This window comes from Pituophis catenifer, unplaced genomic scaffold (genome assembly GCF_029215685.1).
Source record: "Pituophis catenifer annectens isolate HBS135680 unplaced genomic scaffold, rPitCat1.0.hap2 SCAF_7, whole genome shotgun sequence".
In the NCBI taxonomy this organism is placed as follows: Eukaryota; Metazoa; Chordata; class Lepidosauria; order Squamata; family Colubridae; genus Pituophis; species Pituophis catenifer.
Genome location: NW_027256887.1, coordinates 84,335,363 through 84,361,357, shown reverse-complemented (window position 1 = coordinate 84,361,357; position 25,995 = coordinate 84,335,363). Strand labels below are relative to the sequence as shown.

At 43.1% G+C, this 25,995-nt stretch overlaps 1 protein-coding gene across 1 annotated transcript in view; it reads right to left on the bottom strand.

Annotated features, from left to right (window-relative positions):
* Window positions 1–25,995, bottom strand: part of IRAG2 (inositol 1,4,5-triphosphate receptor associated 2) — a 77,718-nt gene that overhangs the window by 22,569 nt on the left and 29,154 nt on the right. Inside the window, exons 18-27 of the mRNA XM_070947171.1 lie at window positions 25,269–25,431; window positions 21,636–21,697; window positions 20,324–20,398; window positions 16,114–16,198; window positions 14,754–14,895; window positions 10,728–10,806; window positions 6,586–6,623; window positions 6,442–6,503; window positions 3,861–3,980; window positions 90–150 (exon numbers count right to left, since the gene is read on the bottom strand). Of these exons, the coding sequence (XP_070803272.1) occupies window positions 90–150; window positions 3,861–3,980; window positions 6,442–6,503; window positions 6,586–6,623; window positions 10,728–10,806; window positions 14,754–14,895; window positions 16,114–16,198; window positions 20,324–20,398; window positions 21,636–21,697; window positions 25,269–25,431 (887 nt within the window). The remainder of the gene's footprint in view (window positions 1–89; window positions 151–3,860; window positions 3,981–6,441; window positions 6,504–6,585; window positions 6,624–10,727; window positions 10,807–14,753; window positions 14,896–16,113; window positions 16,199–20,323; window positions 20,399–21,635; window positions 21,698–25,268; window positions 25,432–25,995) is intronic.

Here is a 25,995-nt window from a genome sequence, read left to right as displayed (position 1 = left end):
AAGACGCAGAAAAAAAACAGGCTAAAAATTAGTCGCCATCTTGACTTTTTTTCCGTAACTTGAGTGTATTTCTGAAACCAGATACTTACATATCCTGGTTCTTTTGGCACACGACACTGCTTGACAGATCCTGACATGAAGATGAATCACCTGCCAAAAAAGAGGAGTCATAAGCAGGGGTGAAATGCTCCCAGTTCGGACTGGATCGCCCAATCCGGTAACGATGGAGGCGGGTGGTTCGGGGAACCGGTAGCAAAAATCCCTGCCCCGCCCATTGCCCAGCTGAGCCGCACAATCATCAGAGGCTTTTTTTTTTTATTTTTAAAAGCATTTTTTCTACAACCTCTTTGGCTGAAAAAATGCTTTTAAAAGTAAAAAAAAAAAAGCCTCTGATGATCGTGTGGCTCAGCTGGGATCATCAGAGGCTTTTAAAAGCATTTTTTCTACAACCTCTTGGGCCGAAGAGGTTATAGAAAAAATGTTTTTAAAAGAAAAAAAAGCCTCTGCCAATCAGGCAAGTCAGCTGGGATCGTCAGAGGCTTAAAAAAAAAATAAAGAAAGCCTCTGCCGATCAGGCAAGTCAGCCGGGATCGTCAGAGGCTCTAAAAGCATTTTTTTTACAACCTATTTAGCCGAAGAGGTTGTAGAAAAAATGGTTTTAAAAGTAAAAAAAAAAAAAAGTTGGCCACGCCCACTCAGTCATATTACCCCCCCAAGCCACGCCCACAGAACCGGTAGTTAACAGATTTTACATTTCATGACTGGTCATAAGCATTGAACAGGTCGTCTTCTGCGGATGCTCTTCTAGGGCTCATTTGCATGAGTGGAAAACTTGCAAAGAACTGCCAGAAAGCTCTGATCAGAGCTATGCAATCGGACCAGACTGTTTTATTCATGACTATTATTACTTTTATTACAGAACTCCTTGGGGCCTTGAAAGACTATAACTTTGGGGGAGGGGGGGATTATTTAAGAGGACATCCCAAACAGTGGTGGTATTCAGCCGGTTCTATCCGGTTCAGGCGAACAGGTAGCGGTGGATGCTGGTGGCTCCGCCCACCCACCCGGATGTCATCACGTCCTATTTATCCATGTTTTTGATGCTCTGCGCATGTGTGGAAGGCCCTGCGCACGCATGCTCACATTTGCGAACCAGTAGCGAAGGTAAGTGAATACCCACCCCTGGTCCCAAAGGTGCTTTTTTCCAGAAGGCAACCGGACCTTCTTGGTTTTTGTCTTTCAAAACGTTTCGCTTCTCATCCAAGAAGCTTTTTGTCAGCGTTCCAGAAAACCCACCATCTCCAAGTAAAGACTTTGAAGCAATTATTATTATAAATATTATATCTATGCTGAGCTATAAGGCAAGAGAGTTATGTTGGGGCATGCAGAAGATCTGGTTGTTACCCCATTATGATGATGGGAATTAATAATCCTGAAGAAAGCCACTATTACAGATATTATATGGAATACAATTATAAAGTCACTCGGGTGGTTGTTTTCTTTTTTTTTTATATATATACGAAGATATTCATTATTGATGGGGGCAGATGATAACTGAGGATTTTGAATACTCTGTTGCAACTGGGATGTTATGTTACCCTAATACGGATGATGGAGTCAGCAATCCAATGGAAAGACATCAAAGAAGATATTATATGGATTATAAGTTTAAAGTTATTGATTTTGTCTATATAAGGGAATATTCTCTAGTAGGATGGGCAGAAGAACAAAGATTTTAAGAATTGTTGTGTATGGTAATTTTGTAGGAAAGTGGGTGGAGATAGGCTAGTGTATTGATTGTATAGATTAAGAAAAGGGATGCTTAAGAGATATATTTATGGGAGTGGAGGAAATGGATAGAGCAGAACAAATGTAAAACTAGAATTCATGGGGAAGGCTGCTTTGAAATGTCATATTAATATACACAAAAGATTAAATGTTAAAGTAGGATTTATTATATAGTTTTAAAGTGGAAGGTTGTTTTGAAATGTTATATTAATATATAGATATAAGTATGGGGGAGGAGGAAAAAAAAAGGCAGATTATTGCTAAATTGGGAGTTATAATAATATTACTGTGTTAAATCAGAAGTTATTATATAGTGTTATAATAGAATGTTATTCTGAAGTGCATGGTAAGAGGGGGAAGTAATAATATTAATAATATCATTAGAAGTAAGGGTCAGTATTTGGAGGAGGGAGTAAGGGGATGGTAAAATATTATAAAATCTGTTATGTATCAGGGTTTTTTTTGAAGAAGTCACAGGGGTGGTGGGGTGGTGAGGGGGGTTAGGGAGGAGGGGGGGAAAGGGGGACAAATTTGTAATTGAAAACTTTTTCAATAAAAATTTTTTTTTTCAAAGTTCTATTTACTAGAATAGGTAAACTGGCACATCTGGGAAAACCCGAATCTGAGAGGGCTGGGTTTTCCCTCAGTAAATCAAACCCCCCAAAACCATCCCCTCACTCCTCAGTTGATCACATGCTCCAATCACCATCCGTCCCATCTCGAGACCTCACTCCGACCACTCCTTCTCCAGATCAGTGGTGGGTTCCTCCTGGTTCAGCCGAGCTGGTAGCAGTGACGATATGACGTCACTGAACCAGTTCTCTGGGCCCTCCCGTCCCCTTCTTACCTTTTATTTGGCCCTGCCCCCAATCTATTTGCTGCCTCCCGAGTCCCAGCTGATCTGCTAGAAGGAAAAAAACTGTTTAAACTCTTGCCACGGTGCTTCAAAGAGCCACCCTACAGCTGATCAGTGTTAAAAGGCAGTGTGGTGGTAGACCAGTGCGCTCCAAAAACAAATGGGTAGACCAGAATACTCCAAAAACAAATGGATAGACCGGAATGCTCCAAAAACAAATGGGTAGACTGGTGCCTCCAAAAACAAATGGGTAGACCGGAACGCTTCAAGAACAAATGGGTAGACCGGTACAGCTCTGCAAGCAGTTAAAAGCCTGGTAGACCAGTACCTCTGCTAAATCCTAAAGAATTGTCAAATGACCATCAAGCCACACCCACAAAATAAGCCACGCCCATAGAACCAGTAGTAAAAAATTTTAGAACCCACCCCTGCTCCAGATGCAGGATCGGCCTGACCTTGACCGACAGGAAGAATGCTATTATGTCTTCAGACAACCCTTCTACTAAATCCCCCCTCCTACTTTCTCACACAGGAGAAGGTGGCAGCATGGAAGCTTCCGGCCTCATATGGCTTCCAAAGCTTGACACTTTTTGGATGAGAAACGAAATGTCTTCAGAGAAAAAAAAAAAAAAACCCAAGAAAGTCCAGTTGCCTTTTGGAAAAAGTACATTTGGGACTACCATGACGACCTGAATGATTGACAAGTTCCATACGTACATCAGGGTTGTGTTTGACCTCGGGGGTGCCAGGGTGGGTGTGGCCAGCAGGACACCACTTGTGTCGGGGGGGGGGCATATGGTGGCCCGAGCGCTCTGCCAGCGAAAACGGACTCCCGAGCTCTGTTTTCGGCTGCGACAGCCTCCTGCCACCCTCTGCCAGCAAAAACGGAGCTCGGGAGGGCTGTTCGCACCCCTCACGAACTCTGTTTTTGCTGGCAGAGACCCCGCCAGCCAGTCCTTCACTATTTCCAGGGTGGCCCCGTGGGCCAGATCTAAGCACCCCACGGGCTGGATATGGCGCCCGGGCCTTGAGTTTGACACCCCTGCTTTAGTGTGATCTATTAAGTCAGTCACTGTGACTTGTAAGCCATGGCTTAAGGCAAGGTGTGAACCCAGCCCAGTTTGGCTTTATCCAAATCCAAGGAATGCTTGTGGCTTCACTAGCTTCCTGCTTGCCAAGAGTTTCATGTATCTGAAAAAAAGAGTAACAACAATACCAGTCTTGTTACCGGAGACGTCTTCTAGAGCTTCCTCTTTTGAAGCAACAGTTGCTTCCTGCAACGGTAAAGTAGAGAGCTGTGTTTTCCCCTCCGGTTCCAGTAGTGTAGAGTCCGTATCTATAAAGGCAGAAGACGAGGGGAAAAATTGCTAATATGATAGCCAGCTCAGATCCCTCGGGTGTTTATAAAGATTTTCATACATTTCAATAGAGGAAAGACCAGTCTTCTGTTAAGGGGACGTAACTTGATGGCTTTCAACCATATTTGAAAGCCTTGGTGGTGCAGCGGACTAAAGTGTTGTTAAGTAGCACTTAGTTGCCAGCTGCCTGCAATTACTGTGAGTTCAAACCTCACCAGGCTCAAGGTTGACTCAGCCTTCCATCCTTCCGAGGTAGGTAAAATGAGGACCCGGAGTGTGGGGGCAATAAGCTGACTTTGTATAAAAAAGAACACCGCTTAGGGGGGGCCGAAAGCCCTACTAAGCAGGTATATACAAAAGTATGAAGGCTATTGCTTAGCGCATTGTAAGCCGCCCTGAGTCTCCGGAGAAGGGCGGCATATAAATCGAACCAATAAATAAATAAATAAATAATAAATAAATAAATAAATAAATAAATAAATAAATAAATAAATAAAAAATAATAAATAAATAAATAAATAAATAAATAAATAAATAAATAAATAAATAAATAAATAAATAAATAAATTTCTAAGCCTCTCTCCGTTCACCACCAAAATTCTTTGGAAGGGAAATGCTAGTTAGGAAAAAAATATTTAGTTCTTTACAGGTGCAGGAAAAGCCAGATCCGGATTCCCACTGTAATCTGTGGAAGTTCAGAAAGGTTTTTTTACTGAACAATACACAGCCAATGTTTCTTTTTTGACGACATCACTGGGGTCATTGTCGTTGGCTGCAGAAACCCACAAAAATTTGAAATCTTCTTTGCTCTACTTACCACTCCTCTCTATCAGGCAATCAAGAATAGGGCTGGAAGGGATCTCGGAGGTCTTGTAGTCCAACCCCCTGCTCAAGCAGAAGACCATATACCAGTGATGGCTAACCTTTTTGCCATCGCGTGCCAGGAGAGGGGCGGGGGCGGGGGAGGGTCGCACGCGTGTGTGCCCACACTGGTAATTCTATGTGCCCTGCCCATGCGCGCGCAACCCCCCTCTCCCCCCACCTGCTCCTGGCACGCGATGGCCTGGTAGGCTGTTTTTCTTTCTTACCTCTCTAGGAGTCTCTGGAGGCTGGGGACAGCAAAAAACGTCACTTCCTGTCCCACCGGGAGTTGGGAAATGGGCCGTTCCAGGCCTTTGGAGGGCCTCCGAGGGGGTGGGGAAGGCTGTTTTCGTCCTCCCCAGATGCATGGAGAGGATCTGGAGCCAGGTAAGAAAGAAAAACAGGCCTTCCCCACTGCCGCCCCCCCCCCAGGCCCTCCGGAGGCAGGAAACAGCCTGTTTCCCTACTTCTGGTGGGCCCAGAAGGCCCGAAAATCAGCTGGCCGGCGTGCGCATGCGCGCCAGAGCTCAGCTGCCGTGCCCACTGATATGGCTACGCATGCCACCTGTGGCACGCGTGCCATAGGTTCGCCACCACGGCCCTATACCATTTCAGATAGGTGGTTGTCCAGTCTTTTCTTAAAAACCTCCAGTGATGAAGCACCTACAACTTCTGAAGGCAAGCCATTCCACTGGTTAATTGTTCTCGCTGTTAGGAAGCTTCTCCTTAATTCCAGGTTGCTTCTCTCCTTGATTAGTTTTCCATCCATTGTTTCTTGTCCTGCCTTCAGGTGCTTTGGAGGATAAGTTGACTCTCCCTCTTCTTTGTGGCAGCCCCTCAAATACTGGAATACTGCTATCATGTCACCCCTAGTCCTTCTTTTCTCTGTACTGGCCATATCCAATTCCTGCAACCGTTCTTCATATATTTCTGTCTCCAGGCCTTCAATCATCTTAGTTGCTCTTCTTTGCACTTTTTCCAAAGTCTCAACATCTTTTTTGTAATGTGGGGACCAAAACTGGATGCAGTATTCCAGGTGTGGCCTTATCAAGGCTTTATAAAGCAGTACTACTGTGTTTTCCCAAAAATAAGACCGGGTCCTATACTTCTTTATACAATCAAGGATTAAATTATATTATATTATATCCCCCAGAGATACGGAGGATCCCGGATCTGTGCACTTTCCGCCGTGCTCTTAAGACTCTCCTATTCCAGCAAGTCAGCCTGGCCTAATTTTCTCCCGTTTTAAAATTCTTTTAAATCGAAATTTTAATCTGTTTTAAATTATTGGGATTTTAATTGTCTCTGGCTAAATTATTTAATCTGGTTTTAATTATGTTTTTTAACTTTTGTATCTATGTATTTTATTTTGTGCCTGTTCACCGCCCTGTGTCCTTCGGGAGTAGGGCGGTATATAAATCTAATAAAACAAAACAAAACAATATTAGCCTTTTTGGCAGCTGCAGCACACTGTTGGCTCATTTTTAAGTGATCGTCCACTAGGACTCCAAGGTCCCTCCCACATTTACTGGTTTTGAGCCAGGTTTCATCTAACCTGTGCTTTTACCTCCAACATACCTTGTGATTCTTCAATGCCCTCTGCAGCAGAAACAGAAGTTTCTTCGGATGAAATTAGTTCACTGGGAAAAAAATGAGAGATGAGTGTACAATCCAATACCAGAAAAACACAGTGGATTAAGAAATGGATAGATTTTCACTCACCTGAATAAGTTGTCTGTTAATGCGCCAGCATCACTCTCCTTGGAAAAAAAGATGAAACGTTTTGGTATTTATAGCCAAACTAAAAACATTGGAAACATTTATTTTTATACATGTAAAAAAAAAATGAGGCATAGGAACATTTCCTTGAGACTGCCTTGAGTTTCTGATTTGATGACCTTATACACTGTCAGGCGCAAATAACCAGAAGCATTTATTGAGTTCAAAGCACAGAAGAGTTTATTATGGCTAGCTATATTCAAGAATCCGGTCAACTAACAGTCAAAGTTAAATTGGTGCTAGATAAAGGTCTACAGAATTCATGGAGGGCTGGTTTTGGATCTCTTGTGGCTGCGCAATGACTCCAAACTAATGACATGTTTAACTCTGCCTTCCAGCCCAGCTTGCTCATCTCCTGGAATGAATGAATGAATGAATGAATGAATGAATGAATGAATGAATGAATGAATGAATAAATAAATAAATAAATGAATAAATGAATAAATAAATAAATAAATAAATAAATAAATAAATAAATAAAATAAATAAAATAAATAAATAAATAAATAAATAAATAAATAAATAAAATCAGCCTGGGACTTAGTTATCTAGGAAAAACACAGTGAGGGATTATTTGATTGCGCAGCTTTCATGGGGCTAACATTATTTCCATAGACATTTGCTTTGGAACAAAGTCCACTGTTTCATTTGATTTATTTTAACAATAGCTTTTTCTATAAAGGACCAAGGAGAAGTTAAAAAAGAAGAGTCACGGATCTATATTGGAAGGACCCATGTAACCTTGAGAGGAAAGCTAGATGAAAAAGACTTAGCCAGTCCATTTTTTTTCCTCTCCTTTTTTTTTTACAAATTTTGTTAGTGGCAAAGTCGTGTCCGACCCATCGTGACCCCATGGACAACATTTCTCCAGGCCTTCCTGTCCTCTACCATCCTCTGGAGTCCATTTAAGCTCACGCTGACTGCTTCAGTGACTCCATCCAGCCACCTCGTTCTCTGTCGTCCCTTTCTTCTTTTGCCCTCCATCGTTCCCAGCATTAGGCTGTCCTTCCTTCTCATTAGGTGGCCAAAATATTTGAGCTTCATCTTCAGGATTCAAAATATGATGGTCATAGCAAACACTCTTTTTCAACAACCCAAGAGACGACTCTACACATGGACATCACCAGACGGTCAACACAGATTGAGTATGTGCTCTGCAGCCAAAGATGGAGAAGCTCTATACAGTCAGTAAAAACAAGACCAGAAGCTGACTGTGGCTCAGATCCTGAGCTTCTCAAAATTTAGACTTAAATTGAAGAAAATGGGGAAAAGCAATAGGCCACTCAGGTACGAACTAAACTGAATCACTAAATTGAACTAAATTCCTTTTACAAAAGAATACCAGATTTATCATCTGGTCTCCACCATTCAGTTCCACAGATTCCCTGAAGCAACAGCAGGGAATTTCTCTCTCCCTCCAAATGTTATATGTACCGTTTTTCACACTTATGACCACTGCAGCATCCCCATGGTCATGTGACCAAATTTGGATGCTTGGCAACTGGCTCTTATTTATGACGGTTACAGTGTCCCGGGGTCATGCGATTCACTTTTGCAACCTTCTGACAAGCAAAATCAATGAGGAAGCCGGATTCATTTAACAATTGCTGTGATTCACTTAACAACTGTGGCAAGAAATGTCGTAAAATGGGGCAAAGGTCACTTAACAAATGTCTCGCTTAACGACAGAAATTTTGGACTGAATTGTCGGCGTAAGTTGAGGACTGCCTGTACTGTATAATTACTGCTACCAGCATTCTTTTTCCATTGGTGAGACTTAGCTACAAAACTGAAAGCTGTAGTTAGCAACACTGCAGGGCAGGCATACTGTTTCAATCTCTGATTTTTCCAGATGCAGTAAATTTCAGCCTGAACTACTCCCAAATGTTCTGTATGGGTGGAGAACAGCAGTGTTTCTCAACCTTGGCAGCTTTCAGGTAAGAGGATTACTAATCCCAGAATTCTCCAGCCATCCCAGTATTATCATACCCCAGTGCTGTAAATGAAGTATTTTATTCCCAAGGATAGTTAAAGAGAATCTTCTTCCTCAATCTATTATCCTCTGGATCAGGGGTGAAATGCTCCTGGTTTGGACCGGATCGCCCGATCTGGTAGTGATGGCGGCGGGTGGTTCGGAGAACCGGTAGCAAAAATCCCTGCCCCCCCCACCCCCCATGCCCGGCTGAGCCACACGTCATCAGAGGCTTTTTTTTTTTTTTTTTTTACTTTTAAAAGCATTTTTTCTACAACCTCTTCGGCTGAAAAAATGCTTTTAAAAGTAAAAAAAAAAAAAAAGCCTGTGATGATCGCGCGGCTCAGCTGGGATCGTCAGAGACTTTTCAAAGCATTTTTTTCTACAACCTCTTCGGCCAAAGAGGTTGTAGAAAAAAATGCTTTTAAAAGCCTCTGGCGATCCCAGCTGAGTTGCCTGATCGTCAGTGGCTTTTAAAAGCATTTTTTTCTGCAACCTCTTAAGGTTGTAGAAAAAATGCTTTTAAAAGTAAAAAAAAAAATGTTGGCCACGCCCACCCAGTCACATTACACCCCCCCACTAAGCCACGCCCACAGAACCGGTAGTAACAAATTTTACATTTCACCACTGCTCTGGATACTTTGAGACACCAACACTGAGAACTGGGTTTTCTGGGAACTGGAGGACAACTAACTGGGACAGCTGGATTAGGGTGGACATCTTTACATTTGGAGGGGAGGGAGGAAAATACATTTGAATCTGGGATGCCACAATTCATAATGGACTAGACAGCTGTGAGGACAAAAACTAACAAAGTATAGCTTTTAAAATTTAATTTTCAAGATTTTACAGATACACGGTGCTCGGTTTGCATCTAACTGGTTCATGCATTCAAATGCCCATCAAGCACCAAGTAAATCTATCCAAGTATTAATAAAGGAGGATATTTGAGTAGCACGGACGATGTTACCTAAATTTGGGTACTGAAATGTCTGCAAGAAAACAAGCAAGTCAGAGGTGGGTTTCACATACTGCCGTGATGGCAAACCTATGGTACGCGTGCCACTTGTGGCATGCGGAGCTATCTCTTTGGGCACGCGAGCCGACACCCAGGTCAGCTCCACCGAGCACGGCCGCGCGCCTTCCACCGGCCAGCTGATTTTTGGGTCTCTGCCAGGAGACACAGGCTCCACCCCCCCCAAACTGCGACGTTGTCACATCCTGGTTTTGACCCTCTGTGCATGCGCAGATGACGGTGCACGCACACGAGTGAAGCCAGTGCATGCGTTGATGATGGCACGTGTGTGAGCGCGGTTCATTTTTAAGGTGCCATGTGACTGTGTGCTACTAGACTATTTCCCCTGGAAAGTCTTAATTAAGTAGGCTGTATCCATTGAGCCATTTCTGCATATAACATATATAGGGAAATACAGGAAGATAGTCCCTTCCTTCCTTCCTTCCTTTTTTTTTTAAAAAAAATTTGATTTATATGCCGCCCTTCTCCGGAGACTCAGGGCGGCTTACAATGCGTTAAGCAATAGCCTTCATACTTTTGTATATTTATACAAAGTCAGCTTATTGCCCCCACAAACTGGGTCCTCATTTCACCTACCTTAGAAAGGATGGAAGGCTGAGTCAACCTTGAGCCTTGGAGAGATTCGAACCAGCAGTAAATTGCAGGCAGCTGTGTTAATAACAGGGTGCGTAGACCACTGTACCATCAAGGCTCTGTTGCCTTCCTTCCTTTCCTTCCTTCCTTTCCTTCCTTCCTTGGTATTCCACGGCCTTCTTTACCACATGCACGGAGCATGCACATTAGCAAGCCGGTAGGAAAGGTAAGTGCATTTTTAACCCTGAACCAAACCAATGTGGTAAAAAGAAACCTCTGTCAATATTCGGGGACAGAACAGCCCAGAGGGAAAGAATTCGACTTCCCATGTTCTAACTGAATGGTCTTCTTCTAGGGCAGTGTTTCTCAACCTTGGAAGCTTGAAGATGGGTGGACTTCAACTCCCAGATTTTGGGAGTTGAAGTCCATCCATCTTCAAGCTTCCAAGGTTGAGAAACACTGTTCTAGGGAATCTTTCCTTGGAAACAAGTAAATGAAACTAACCTTGGGAGAGTCGCCCTCCATCCTTATCCCGGAGATCAGATCTGCATCCGTCTGGTTACCAACCGAGTGGTGATTACACCTGCCAGCAGAAAGCAATATTTGCATATGGCTGCTATGCAGCTTTCCCTTCCCCTAAAGTGAAACGCCGGGGGTTATTTTTATCTACAGCTTTTACCCAAGCGAAGAATCCAACCCCAGCTGCAACACAAAACCAGCGTAGGACAAAGTAGAATAAGTAGCTATCACTACCGTGTTTCCCCGAAAATAAGCCCTCCCCGAAAATATATCAGCGCATGTGCAGCTGGTCCCCGCCATTTCCTCTGGTTAGGGTTAGGGAGACAGAGCTGGAAATCAGGTAAGACGGCAAGAGGAGCCCCGTCTTGCTCCAGGCGCCCCAAAATTAATAAGACCTCCTCGAAAATAAGGCCAAGTGCTTATTTCGGGGTTCAAAAAACTATAAGACAGGGTCTTATTTTCGGGGAAACACAGTAGTTTTAAGTGCCTGTACAACAGTAACCCTTGTAGCCAAGATAATGACGTCACCCAGAGAGATGAAATTGCAAAAAAAATTGACTTTTGGAAGCAAGAGCTTCCTTAGCCAAGAGAGATAAAAAATTTAGATGGTGCCTCTCATATAGTGGACAGTGGCTCATTTGATGACCTATCATGACATTTTGCCCTCGATTCTTATAGCTGAAGGAAAGTAACCCTAACACCAAAAAATATTTGAGTTAGATACCAACTGTTCAGGACAAAAGGCTGCTAAAAAAAAAGTAACGCATGTAACATAGCAGTTGTAGAGGGATAACAAAACCCAGAGGAACAGCGGAGCTTCTAAAAACATTGCTCGTTCAAAGAAGAAGTTATTAACAACATTTGTGAAAGATATTTGGCCCAAGACTTGCCCAATTAAGGGGTAATGACTAGAAATGTTCCCAAGAACTGCCCATATTTTTATAAAGAAAAAGATGGGCTGTTAGATATTGGACACGTTTATGAATGTCCTCTTAAGTTCCAAAGATGACCTTGAAAACAAAGCTACTGTGGATGATGGGACAGGCAAAGGTATTAGTTCTACTAACTAGTCCATCATAAAAAGTTTACAGTTGAATGACTCCATCCATCCATCCATCTTAGATATAAATATATACACTAGCATGCCTACCGTCCCTGTCCTAATGTTCCCTTTAATTGTATTCATTTTATGTATTCAATTCATGTTTATACTTATATATATTATCTAATATGTACTCAACAAAATAAAATAAAATAAAATTATATATATATATATAATGCTATATATATATATATATATATATATATATATATATATATATATATATATATATGTATATAGGTCTTTGGTTATTCGGGTCTTCTCCCACGTAAAATTGGAAGTGTCTTGGCGACGTTTCGACGAAGTCTCATTCGTCATCTTCAGGCTGGTGTTCTCGGCTTCGTGCTTCCAGGAGCAATGTGAGATCGCAGCTGTCTCTTCCTTTTAACTGCTAGTGGAGGTGTGAGCTGATTGGGTGGGAACTTGGCTGTGTTCTGATTGGGTGGAGGTGTGTTCTGATTGGTTAGGGGCTTGGCTGTGCTCTGATTGGCTGGGGTTGTGTTCTGTTTGGGTGGGGGCTTGGTTGTGCTCAGCTTAGTCTGAGTTGCAGGGGGATTTGAGCTGGTGAGCTGCGTTGTTGTTGTTTGGCTTCGTGTTTGTGGCCGTGCGAGCTCTTCATGGTGGGTGTCAGTCTGCTTCATGTATGGATTGGAGGGTTTTAAAGTGGCTAATGATGCAGCTGCGGTCTGGCTTCTGGTCCTTGGTCGTGGCTCATTATCAGTGTGGGTTTGAGTCTGCTTTCTGCGTGGATGTGTGGTGGTGACATCAGGTGTGGCACTCGTGAGTGTGGGTCTGGTGTCATTCGTCGTGTTAGGGACTCGTTTGTCAATAAGGGCGGGTTTCCAAATGGCTGATAGGCGGGAGGTATCGTCTCGTTTGTTCATGCTGTGTGGGCGTTTTTCTATCTCAATGGCTTCTCTGATTATTCTGTTGTTAAAGTGTTCAGTTTTGGCGATAGTTCTGGTCTTTTTAAAGTCAATATCATGTCCTGTGGCATAACATAACATCAAGACAGCATTCTGCACAAACCGAAAAATATCCACCATCCTAAGGAACCCCAAAGACAAAATTGAGTTAGAAAATCAAGGAGTATATGAAATCCCATGCACCGCCTGCCCCACCACATACATCGGACAAACCAACAGACGAATAAGTGCACGCATAGAAGAACACAAGAACTCAGTCAGAAAAGAGGAACCAACTTCTTCCCTGGTCCAACACCTTAAAGCCACAGGACATGATATTGACTTTAAAAAGACCAGAACTATCGCCAAAACTGAACACTTTAACAACAGAATAATCAGAGAAGCCATTGAGATAGAAAAACGCCCACACAGCATGAACAAACGAGACGATACCTCCCGCCTATCAGCCATTTGGAAACCCGCCCTTATTGACAAACGAGTCCCTAACACGACGAATGACACCAGACCCACACTCACGAGTGCCACACCTGATGTCACCACCACACATCCACGCAGAAAGCAGACTCAAACCCACACTGATAATGAGCCACGACCAAGGACCAGAAGCCAGACCGCAGCTGCATCATTAGCCACTTTAAAACCCTCCAATCCATACATGAAGCAGACTGACACCCACCATGAAGAGCTCGCACGGCCACAAACACGAAGCCAAACAACAACAACGCAGCTCACCAGCTCAAATCCCCCTGCAACTCAGACTAAGCTGAGCACAACCAAGCCCCCACCCAAACAGAACACAACCCCAGCCAATCAGAGCACAGCCAAGCCCCTAACCAATCAGAACACACCTCCACCCAATCAGAACACAGCCAAGTTCCCACCCAATCAGCTCACACCTCCACTAGCAGTTAAAAGGAAGAGACAGCTGCGATCTCACATTGCTCCTGGAAGCACGAAGCCGAGAACACCAGCCTGAAGATGACGAATGAGACTTCGTCGAAACGTCGCCAAGACACTTCCAATTTTACGTGGGAGAAGACCCGAATAACCAAAGACCTACATACAAACACCCGCGAAAACCTGAGAAAACATATATGTATATATATATATAGCAATAGCAATAGCAATAGCACTTAGACTGATATACCACTTCATAGTGCTTTACAGCCTTCTCTAAGCGGTTTACAGAGTCAGCATTTTGCCCTGAACAATCTGGGTGCTCATTTTACCGACCTCGGAAGGATGGAAGGCTGAGTCAACCTTGAGCTGCTCAGGATTGAACTCCTGGCTATGGACAGAGTCAGCCTGCAATACTGGATTCTAACCACTGAGAGGGAGGGAGGGAGGGAGGGAGGGAGGGAGGGAGGGAGGAAAATAGCAATAGCACTTAGACTTATATACCGCTTTACAGTGCTTTCCAGCCCTTTCTAAGCAGTTTACAGAGTCAGCCTATTTCCCCCAACAATCTGGGTCCTCACTTTACCCACTTCGGAAGGATGGAAGGCTGAGTCAACCTTGAGCCTGGTGAGATTCGAATTGCCAAATTGCAGTCAGCCGGCAGTCAGCAGAACTAGCTTGGTTGGTATGCAATTTAATCAATAAAATTAAGCATTAAAATAGAAGAATTGTTTAAATATATATATATAATATATAAAATCAAAAGATGGAGATGGAGTTGTTAATACAGGTGGGGAGGGGGGTTCTTGTGGGATCAACCAGCCCCATGGTTGTGTGGGCCCCGGTGTCCTCCACACAAGTTTATACACTATTATCAATGGTTATGTGGATTTGCTTATCTGAAACATATATAAAAGGGAACAGAAGTCATTAGGATATAATAGATAACTAAGAATCAAATGAGAAGATGCTGGCAATGTAAGAGAAAGATTATCTTTTGAGAACTTAAAAATCAAATTGAGCTGCACGTAGCCCTTATCAACCTTGGAAGAGGCAACATTTTAAAAGCTGGGTCTCTGATCTTACTTGTGTTCATCCAATATCACATCCGAGGTGCTTCCATTTCTTAAGCGTTGTTTCCCAAATATCAACAATATTTGAGGATTTCCAACAGTCCCGGGCAGAGAGCTTCTTCGAACCAGTTGCAGAGAATCAAGTGACAATGCTTCTGTTAAAGACACAGAGAAGGAGAGTGTGGCAGGATTAATAATGGGAGGAAGGCCAGAAAATGTGGCTGTCAGCCCTGGAGGCCATCTTTTGCATTGGGCCTTTAGGCCTGCCACATTTACTGCTGTGGGAAACTGGGAGGGGGGATTGTATGGAGCAGGGGTGATATGTAGTCATAATAACATTCCTTTCTCAGAGGGTCAAGGACAGCTTGCCCTGCACCTGGATTGGTGTGACTGGGAGGCAGCTCCAGTTGGGATGGTGCATTGATTGGACCATGTGATGGACATTTGGGTGCAGGGGATGGGCCTTGGACTGTCTTTTGGGTGGGGAAAACCTGGAAGCTTTCAGATTCGGGTTTTCCCAGATGTGCCAATATGACAATGGAACTTTGAGGAACTTCTAAGCCTTTGAGTCTTCTTTCATTGGGGGCGTTACTTGGAACTCTGACATTGGCTTTGTTTATCTGGAATCATGCAGATCAAGGGTTGGGATGTCTATTGAGATTTTCAATTAAACCAGGTCATGGTTATCTCAAACATGTTTTTTTTTCCTAAAAGGCATCTGTACTTCCTTGATGTTTTCTTTGAAAAGGTTTCGAGAAACATTTTCAAAGAAAACACCAAGAAAGTCCAGTTGCCTTTGGGGGAAAAAAACAACATTTCTGGGGACAACTGAATCGGGATACTGCAAAGTACAGTTTGATCCTCCAAGATGTAAGCCATGTGGCCAATTTCAAATAGGTTTTTTTTGCAATCTGAGAGTTTTACATACAAATGACCATACAAAAAACTAATTGCTCAATAAAGACATTTCAGTCAGAACCTTTCGAATGGCTGCCGAGCTCCACGGTTTCAAAAAAAAAAAAAAAAAAGGATGCCTACTTTAATCTTCATACACAGATGATAGACGCAAATGCTAATCCACAAAAGCATAAATACATACAATAATATTAATGGAAAAGTAGTAACTACAAACTTAATAATAATAAAAGGGGTCGGAAGAACCTGGAAAATGATGTTATAGAAGAATTCCCAAACTTTGAGTATGTTGCTTCCGAGTTTTCCACCTTACCCCTTTTCTTTAAAAAATAATAAATTCAAATTTTGAAAAATTAACACATAGCAACATGCAAATCAGATACAGGTTTCTTCTTCCAGGACTGTATAGTCCTCCTTTTAGCCAATCCATTTGCACCCAAGGCATAGTTTAAGCTTACCTAGCAGTAAAATATCTTGTGTGGACCAGCACGTGCTCCAAGGCCAGGAGAGTTGGGTTCCTAGTCTTTGATAGCAACAGCTTTCCTATTTAAAGAAGAGGAACTGAAAGTAAGGAGATTTGCCTTCCAGAAGCCAGAATGCAGTTCAACTAATTTACAGAAAGCTCCTTCTACCAGGAAATAAGCATCTGGTTAGATGACTCTTTTTTTGAAATAATTGGGCCCCACTACCTCCATCTTGAAAAACAAAGCACTACAGGTATTCCTTGACTTACAATCATTCGTTTAGTGACTGGTCGAAGTTATAATAGCACTGAAAAAAAGTGACTTATGACTGTTTCCCCCCCTTATGACCATTGCAGCATCTTGTTGTGGCCTGCCAGCGGCCAGGTGATCTGGCAGCAGAGTCGGACAGTGAGGAGGTTGGGGAGGAACATGAGCCAGTCCTGGAGCCTGGGGAAGGTTCTGATGAGGGCTCTGCGTCGGAGGCAGAGAGGGGGCCAGAGCCGTATGCCAGTTATCAGCTGCCTTTGGAGTCAGACATCAGTGAGGCAGACAAACAGCTGGAGCCTGTTCCCAGTGTGTGCATGTGCAGAGTTGCCAGACGAAGGGAACAGCTAAAGAACAAGGGTCGACTTGGGAGTAAGGCCACAGGTGGACAATGAATGGCCCCTCCCAGAGGGAATAAAAGAGGAGCGAAAGGGGAGTGGAGTTTGCAGGAGACGATTAGTTCATTCCTGCATTCTTGCCAAGTATTGCAGCGTCTGAAAGATATTGGCCTAGCCACTCTCCAAGCCTTTTAAAGGTCGGTAATTGTGAACTATCTTGAAAGACTGTGGGAGAGGAAAGACTTTGCTGGAGAGGAAGTCACTGTACATTAAATAAAAGGGGTTTATCGGGATGAGGACTCGACTTCGTGCTGCTGGGGAAGCCTAGGCCAGAACACATCTTTGCGGTCATATGATCAAAATTTGGACACTTGGCAACTGGCATCAGGCACCCTGACTGTGTTCACAGCAGTGTGCAAGTGCTGGGACAGCTGTCTGAGGAGATTCTCAGTCATGCAGGTCATAGTTGTCCCAAAGGTGCTTTTTCAAGAGGCAACTGGACTTTCTGTTTTTTCTTTTTCTTTTTCCCTTTGAAGTCGTTTCACTTCTGGGACAGCTGGAACTTCAAACAGTCGAGGAAGAACGATAGTTAATTACAGGGCACTCTCTGTAATTTGTGCCTGGTCATTTATGCCTCAAGTGAACTCTGAGCTGATTTGTTCGAAGATCCATTGGTTTGTTTTTTTGGCTGTCTACAGTTGTTGTTTTTGTGGAGTCTACTTCAGCACCACAAGTTCAAAACTTTTTATTTTATTTTATTTTATTTTATTTTATTTTATTTTATTTTATTTTATTTTATTTTATTATTTTATTTTATTATTTTATTTTATTTGTTTGTTTGTTTGTCAGTCAAGCACATATAAGATAACAGGTAAAAGTATAAACATACATTTGAATACATGAAAAGAGTAAGAGTAAAAAGGAATATTAGGACAGGGACGGTAGGCACGCTGGTGCAATACTCATCCTCTATTGCCTCACACAGGGGCTAGTTTTTGAACTAAGTCAGCATCGTAGGAACATTATGTATCTACGTTAAAAAAGAGACTTGGAAAAACAATTCGGAACTCTTAATGTTGTACATGTTGACGGCAGCAAGACTACATTATGCACAAAAATGGAAGGACATTTTGATTCCCACCGTGGACGAATGTCCGCAAAAGTTGATGGGAATTAGGAGAGATGGCTAAATTGAGCGTTTTGATCAAAGAAAAGAACCTATGTACTTTTGTTTCTACTTGGAAACCGCTTCTGGACTTTGTGCCCGAGGTGGGGGAAAAAAAATGAAACTTTGATTCAGGGTTTTACTGATTAGATAGGTTTGTTGTTATAGAAATGGATAGTTTATATTATTATGGAAAAGTAAAAAGTTGATGTTTGATGTTGCTGTCTTATTCTACTGCACCAGAGGGAGTTGGAAATCAATGCCTTTTTTTTTTCCTTTTCCCCCTTCTTTCCTACACTTTTCTCCATCCCCTTTCCCTCCCCCTTTGTTCCTTATTATTTGCTCTCGTATTTTCGTGTTTTATATTATAAGCTAATAAAGAAAAAGGAACATTATGTACTCCTGGCTGCCAGCTTGGCTGGCTTCAGAAAAGGGACCAGTTCCCTTTTCATGAAAGGGAATGAAAGTCACAGGAATCAATGGCTATTAGATGACCTCTAATAAAGGTCATCTAATAGCCAATAACAAAGGTCGTCTGCTAAGAGATTAGTGGGCTTCCACGTACAATTTATTCGCTGCTGTGAGAACAGATCACTTGACTAGATGGACCAGGGCCCTGATCTAGCAGGGCACCGCTTATGTTCTTCTATTATCTTCTTATCAGGTCAGGTAAAAAATGATACCAAAGCATCAGGGGTGGGTTCTACTTACATTTACTACCGGTTCGCAACAGGAACTTGTGAAGCTTCTGCGCATGCGCAGATCGCCTATGACGACATCTGGGGCATTGGGTGGAGCCTCCCACCTGTTTTACTACCGGTTCTTGCGAACCGGTCTGAACCGGGGGCAACCCACCACTGCAAAGCATGTTTGTGCCATGATAAGTCCATGGAAAAATAGGTTCTAAGATAGGGCGGGGATGGTAAATCCAGAAATAGCAATAGTGCTTAGACCAGCGGTGAAATCCTCTGAAGTCTGCTACCTCTTCTGTAAGTCTGCTACTGAGCGCACGCTTTGCGCGCACATGCACGCCTGAGGCGCACCTGCTCGGCGCTAAAAAAGATACATTTTGAAGCCTTCAGAGTCTGCAAAGGTAAGTAGAACAGCGAAAGGGGGGGGGAATCCACTGTGCCACGCGGATTAGCTAGATTAGCTAGAAAGCAGGAAATCTGAGATTCTAGCTAATATAAATCGCACGTTACAGCTGATCGTCACCCAGCTGATCGTTGGAAATACTGGTTCGCCGGAATCAGTAGCATTTTTTTATTACTGGCTCAGGAGAACCGGTCCAAACTAGTAGCATTTCACCCCTGGCTTAGACCTATATATGTACCGCTTCACAGTGCTTTACAGCCCTCTCTAAGCGGTTTACAGAGTCAGCATCTTGCCCCCAACAATCTGGGTCCTCATTTTACTGACCTTGGAAGGCTGAGTCAACCTTGAGCAGGTCAGGATCGAACTCCTGGAATGAGCAGTGTGTTAGCCTGCAGTACTGAATTCTAACCACTGTTAGAATTAGAACCTGTTAGAACACTGTTAGAACCACCAGGGCTCATAAAAATGGTCATAAACAGCAAATTTGTTTATACAATTTCTCATCTCAGGTCAACTGATAATATTTAAAAATTAAAGAGTTTAGTCAGGATTACGGTGCTTTCATAGATGAGATTTGTCACCACGTATAATTAAACAGAATATAGTATAATCTGGAATCTTTGTCTGAACTCCAGTTCTGGCTAATTGCAGAAAAATCAACACCTCCTCTGAAAGTAATCTTGATTTAGGATCAAAAGAGCTAACCAATGTTTTGTTCATGGCTATAAAAGGTAAAGGTAAAAGTTCCCCTTGCAGATATGTGCTAGTTGTTCCTGACTCTAGGGGGCAGTGCTCATCTCCGTTCCAAAGCCGAAGAGCCAGTGCTGTCCGAAGATGTCTCCGTGGTCATGTGGCCGGCATGACTAAACACCAAAGGTGCACAGAACATTGTTACCTTCCCACCAAAGGTGGTCCCTATTTTTCTACTTGCATTTTTTACGTGCTTTCGAACTGCTAGGTTGGCAGAAGCTGGGACAAGTCACGGGAGCTCACTCCGTTACGCGGCACTAGGGATTCGAACCGCTAAACTGCTATCTTTCGGTTGACAAGCTCAGCATCTTAGCCACTGAGCCATCTATAGAGATTCTCAATTGTGCAGGTCAGGGTGCTTTTCCAGAAGACAACTGGACTTTCTTGGTTTTTTTTGTTTGTTTGTTCGAAAACGTTTTGCTTCTCATCCAAAAATGAATTGCCTTTTGGAAAAGCACCTTGTTCGTATATAGGGACATTCAGTTTTTTATCATCTCTGCTCACTCAACTTTACAAGCAAGAAAGTTGCGGATGATCAGTTCCTTTTCAAGTTCTCTTCCAACCTACATTTCCAAAACTTGTCTGAGTTTACCTTCTCTTCTGTTCTTATCTCTTCATTGACGTTAGAGCAGGATGAAGGTCTGTCATCACGATCAAACGCACACCTCTGTTTTAACAGAACGTTAGCATGCTGGTCAGTTGAAAGAAAAGTCAGTTTACCAAGAAAACCTAGCTCTATTTTGGAAGCACAGCTACTATCCAAGAGGACACAGTGTTAAAATGCCCGAAGCAAAGAAGAAATAAAAATTTGTTTCCTGCAGAGGGAGTATAAAAACATCTTTTTCAAGAACCAAAAAGGTTGAATACATGTTTTGTGTGCCAAAGGCCTTAAATGCAACCTGCTTCTCAGTTTTAGGCAGGGGTGAAATGCTCCCTGTTCGGACCGGATTGCCTGATCCGGTAGCGATGGAGGCGGGTGGTTCGGAAAACCGGTAGCAAAATTTCCTGTCCCCCCCCCCATGCCCAGCTGAGCCGCACAATCATCAGAGGCTTTTCTTTTACTTTTAAAAGCATTTTTTCTACAACCTCTTTGGCTGAAAAAATGCTTCTAAAAGTAAAAAAAAAAGCCTCTGATGATCGCGCAGCTCAGCTTGGATCGTCAGAGGCATTTAAAAGAAAAAAAACCTTTTTTTCTTTTAAAAGCCTCTGGCGATCCAAGCTGAGTTGCCTGATTGGCAGAGGCTTTTAAAAGAAAAAAAGCCTCTGCCAATCAGGCAACTCAGCTGGGATCGTCAGAGCCTTTTTTCGCCGAAGAGATTGTAGAAAAAATGGTTTTAAAAGAAAAAAAAATTGGTCATGCCCACCCAGTCACACTACCCCCTCCCCCCACCAAGCCATGCCCACAGAACCAGTAGGAACAAATTTTAGATTTCACCACTGGTTTTAGGCAGTGGTGGGATTCAACTGGTTCGCACCACTTCAGCCGAACCGGTTGTTAAATTGCTGGCTGAAGAGGTTGTAGAAAAATTGCTTTTAAAAGTTAAAAAAAAAAAAAGTTGGCCACGTCTACCCAATCACATTACCCCCACCAAGCCACGCCCACAGAACTGGTAGTAACAAATTTTACATTTCACCACTGCAATGGAGGCTTTTTACAGCTTCCTCTACGGCAGCTTACCCATCTTGGGAGTTTGTATTGGAACACAATCCTCCTAATTCCCAGCTTGTGTGGCTAGGAAGCATGGGAGCAGTAGTCCAATGCATGCCTCAGGCTTTGCTGGCCAACCAGTGCAATCTGGGTATTGTCACTGGAGGACACTGGGAAATCTGGGCATCTCAGTTCTACCCAGTAACCAAAATAAACAGTTAAATGCATCGTTAAATAAATAAATAGAAAGCCCTACCTGACAAAGTACACCGCAGAAGAGTCTTCTTAAATACTTCTCCTTGAGTAACTCCAGAGCAGCTACGAATCAAGGCATTAGACAACAGCTGGTGAGTACCTGTAAACCAGGGTCTCCAATCTTGGCAACTTTAAGACTTGTGGACTTAAAGTGCACAAGTCTTAAAGTTGCCAAGGTTGGAGATCTCTGCTGTAAACTAAAGCTTTCCCATTCTCATCTAACAAAAATATATTAAATAAATGAATACTCCAGATAAGGAAGCCTCTGTCTAATAGAGGTAGTCCTCAACGTATGACCACAATTGAGCCTGAAATGTATGCTGCCAAGTGAGTTTTGCCCCATTTTATGACATTTCTTGCCACTTTTCTTTTTTAATTTTTAAAATTGATTTTCTATTAAAATACATTTCTTAGCGCTTAATAGACATCGTGTTGTCTGAATATTTAGTCCGCTTAACAATACAAATTTACATTCTTAATCTCCATCCCTCCATCTCCATTCCTCTTTTTCCAACCATTGGTAAAATAACTTCCATGTTTGATAATATTCTACATCTTTTTTCTATTTAATTTTCAATGTCAATCTATCCATTTCTGCACAATCTTCCTGACTATCTCTTCATCTGGCGGTATATCTTCATTCTCCCAGTATTGTGTGAATATAATCCCTGCTGCTGTTAAAACATGCAATATTAAATACATACATATTTTTTTTCTGATATTATACCTAATAAAAGCAGTTCAGGTTTAAAATCTACAGTAGTGGCCAAAATTGTGGAAACCTTTTGGGAAAAGTGTATTTTCTAAAACTAGCTAATAACACCACTTTTTTGGGGGGAGTAGTACCATAAAATTATATATCAATGGAAAGATAATTTAATCAAGAATGTAATGCAATGACTTTTATGAAGGATTTGCTACTAGAATAGCAGTTACAGGATAAAGAAGAAAAGTGAAACACGTAGAAAAAAACGAGATATACAAAAATTATCACCATAGAAAAACCAAGATATACAATATACGGCCAATATACAATTTTGGCCACTACTATATATACCAGTGATGGCTAACCTTTTCCGGACTGAGTGCCCAAAGCTCATGAGAATGCATGTGAATGCCTGCATGTGCCCAAACTCCAAAATCAATGTGTGCATGGCCCCCGTTGATCCCCCCCCACGCATGCTTGTGTGGCCCCCACACATGCACCCTGCCCCCCCATGCATGCGTGCATGGCCTCCTCGCATGCACCCTGCCCCCTGGCCATGCGCACACACCCACCCTCACATATCCGGGCCCCCATGCATGCGTGGCAGAGACCCAAAGACTAGCTGTCCAGAGGGAATGTGAGCACATGTATGGCAGAGCTGAACTGGGGTGACGGCTCGCGTGTCCACAGAGACGGCACTGCGTACCATCACAAGTATATACCACCACACTTGCTCTAAACTCTGTCGATCAATAGCTATTGACAGACCTACTGCAAGGCCCCAGTTTCCACAGGAAAAGTTTTTCCAATTATAGTTTTTGAGGAACAAAAAGAAAGAGAAGTTGTCTTCACACCTTTCTTGTTTTGGAGCCCTGCTCTGGACCACATCAGGAACCTGAAGCAATGTGGCAACCTCTGCTCTTACACAAGTGTGAGTCATCTCTAGAAATCACAGAGCGAGATGGGACTATATAAGCCATCATGACTCACCCCAGCTCAGCATAGGGAAGATAAATCTTTCATCTATTAAGAATCATAATACAGGTAGTCGACTTACGACGATTCGTTTAGTGACCATTTGAAGTTACAATGGACGTGAAAAAAGTGATTCGTGGCTATTTTTTTCACATTTACAACTGCTTCATCGTCCCCATGGTCATGTGATCAAAATTCAAATGCTTGGCAACTAGCTCACATTTATGACGGTGGCACTTTCCCGGGGTCACGTGATCCCCTTTTGCGACCTTCTGACAAGCAAAATCAACGGGGAAGCCAGATTCACTTAACAACCGGGTTACTAACTTGACAATTGCCGTGATTCACTTAACAACTGTGGCAAGAAAGGTCGTAAAATGGGGCGAAGCCCACTTAACAAATGTCTCGCTTAAGCAACATAAACTTTTGGGCTCAATTGTGGTCGTTGGGGGCTATATGTAGAGCGATGCTGGATGAAGCTAAAGCCTTCAAGACCAACATCTTAACCCACTCGGAGGTCCCAGGGAACCCACAAGTTAGATGTACCATTAGGTCTTTCTCCCTCTCCAACTCTTTGCTCTCACATCTAAAACAATAGCAATAGCCCTTAGACTTATATACTGCTTCACAGTGCTTTACAGCCCAGTCTAAGCGATTTACAGAGTCAGCATATTGCCCCCAACAATCTGGGTCCTCATTTTACCCAGCTTGGAAGGATGGAAGGCTGAGTCAACCTTGAGCTGGTCAGGATTGAACTCCTGGCTATGGACAGAGTCAGCCTGCAATACTGGATTCTGATACTGGAATCTTGAGCCTGGTGAGATTCGAACTGCCAAATTGCATGCAGCCGGCAGTCAGCAGAAGTAGCTTGCAGTACTGCACTCTAACCACTGCGCCACCGTGGCTCATACCGCTAGTCCTCAACGTACGAGCACGTTGGGGACCAGAATTTTTGTGGCTAAGCAAGATCATTGTAAAGTGATTCGTGCCCAGTTTTACAACCTGTCTTGTCACGATGTTATGAGAATCACAGCAGCAAATCACCTCAGCTGTTAGGCAGCTTCCTCCATTGACTTTGCTCATCAGAAACCGGCTGGAAAGATCATTGATGGGGATCATATCACCCCAGGATGTTCCAATTGTTGTAAATACATGCCAATTGCCAAGCACCTGAATTTTGATCACACGAATGTGGGAGGGTGCCGTAATGGTCACAAGTGTGAGAACCGGTTGCAAGTCACTTTTTTTCCAATGCCAATGCCACTTTGGACAGTCGCAGAACAAATGGCTTTAAGTGTGTAATAGCTATCATGGCAGAATCTCCAACCGATGCTATTGGGAAATGGCTGACCGATAGATACAGATTAACAGAGTTGGAAGGAACCTTGTAGATCATCTAGTCCACCCCCCCGCCAAGCAGGAGACCCTACACCATTTCTAACAGATGGAAATCCAATCTCCTCTTGAAAGCTTCCGGTGATGAAGCTCCCACAACTTCTGAAGGCAACCTCTGTTCCATTGGTTGATTGTTCTCACTGTCAGAAAATTTCTCCTCATTTCCAGGTTGAATCTCTCCTTGTTCAGGTTCCATCCATTATTCCTTGTCTGGCCTTCAGGTGCTTTGGAAAATAGCTTGAACCCCCTCCTCTCTGTGGCAGCCCCTCAAATATTGGAAGACTGCTATCATGTCTCCCCTAGTCCTTCTCTTCACTAGACCAGCCATGCCCAGTTCCTGCAACCCTTTATCGTATGTTTTAGCCTCCAGTTCCCTAATCATCCTGGTTGCTCTTTTTTGCACTCTTTCTAGAATCTCAATATCTTTTTTATAGTGTGGTGACCAAAATTACATGCAGTATTCTAGGTGTGGTTTTACTAAGGCTTTATAGCTCCCCAAGACGAATGCAGGTTGTAACCTAAAAGGACGGAGGGTCCAAAGAGCTGAGAGATACTTACTACTTTGTTCCTTAATTTGCCGTTCCAGCTGTTGGCAAGTCCGCGTTAAATCTGTATTTCTATCCCGGAGGCTTCCTTGCTCGGCAACGCTTTCTTCTAGCTTCTTCTGTAAAGACCCTACTTCCTCGTGGGCAGCGTGAAAGTCACTCTCGCGATCCTTAACCTTAAAGAAAGCAGCAATGGCAGGTCAACACAAGTTTCCGGCATCAAATGCTGCAAGATGTGCTCTGTCTTAAAGCCCCTTTGAGCAGCTTCAAAAAAGAGACCAAAAACACATTTCTTCTCTTTCCGGAAGCCATGAACTCTTCGTGCTTCTGCATTTTTGAAGGACAGGTTCTGCTTGTTGGTGTGCACCAAGCGTTGTTTTCCTGTGCAGAGCACAAGAAGTTGTCACCCGCCTCCCCTGCCCCCCCCCAGCTTAGCTTTGACTTCCTCCGCAATCACATTTCTGCAAGTTCCAGATGAGCAACACCAGTTCTGCTTTTGTTAAACCAAGCGGCCTACAGCTGGCCACTGTAAAGCTCTTTCTCCCCAATATTTTACAGAAGGAAACTGAGCCTCCGTGGGGAAGACAGCCTCGACATACCAAAAGGAATAATGCAAGCAGTCACTTCACCAGGATTGCACCTTAAAACTTCATAATAATCAACATTTCAAAGCAGCTCAGCAGCTGGAAGAAGAGAAGAGAAGAGAAGAGAAGAGAAGAGAAGAGAAGAGAAGAGAAGAG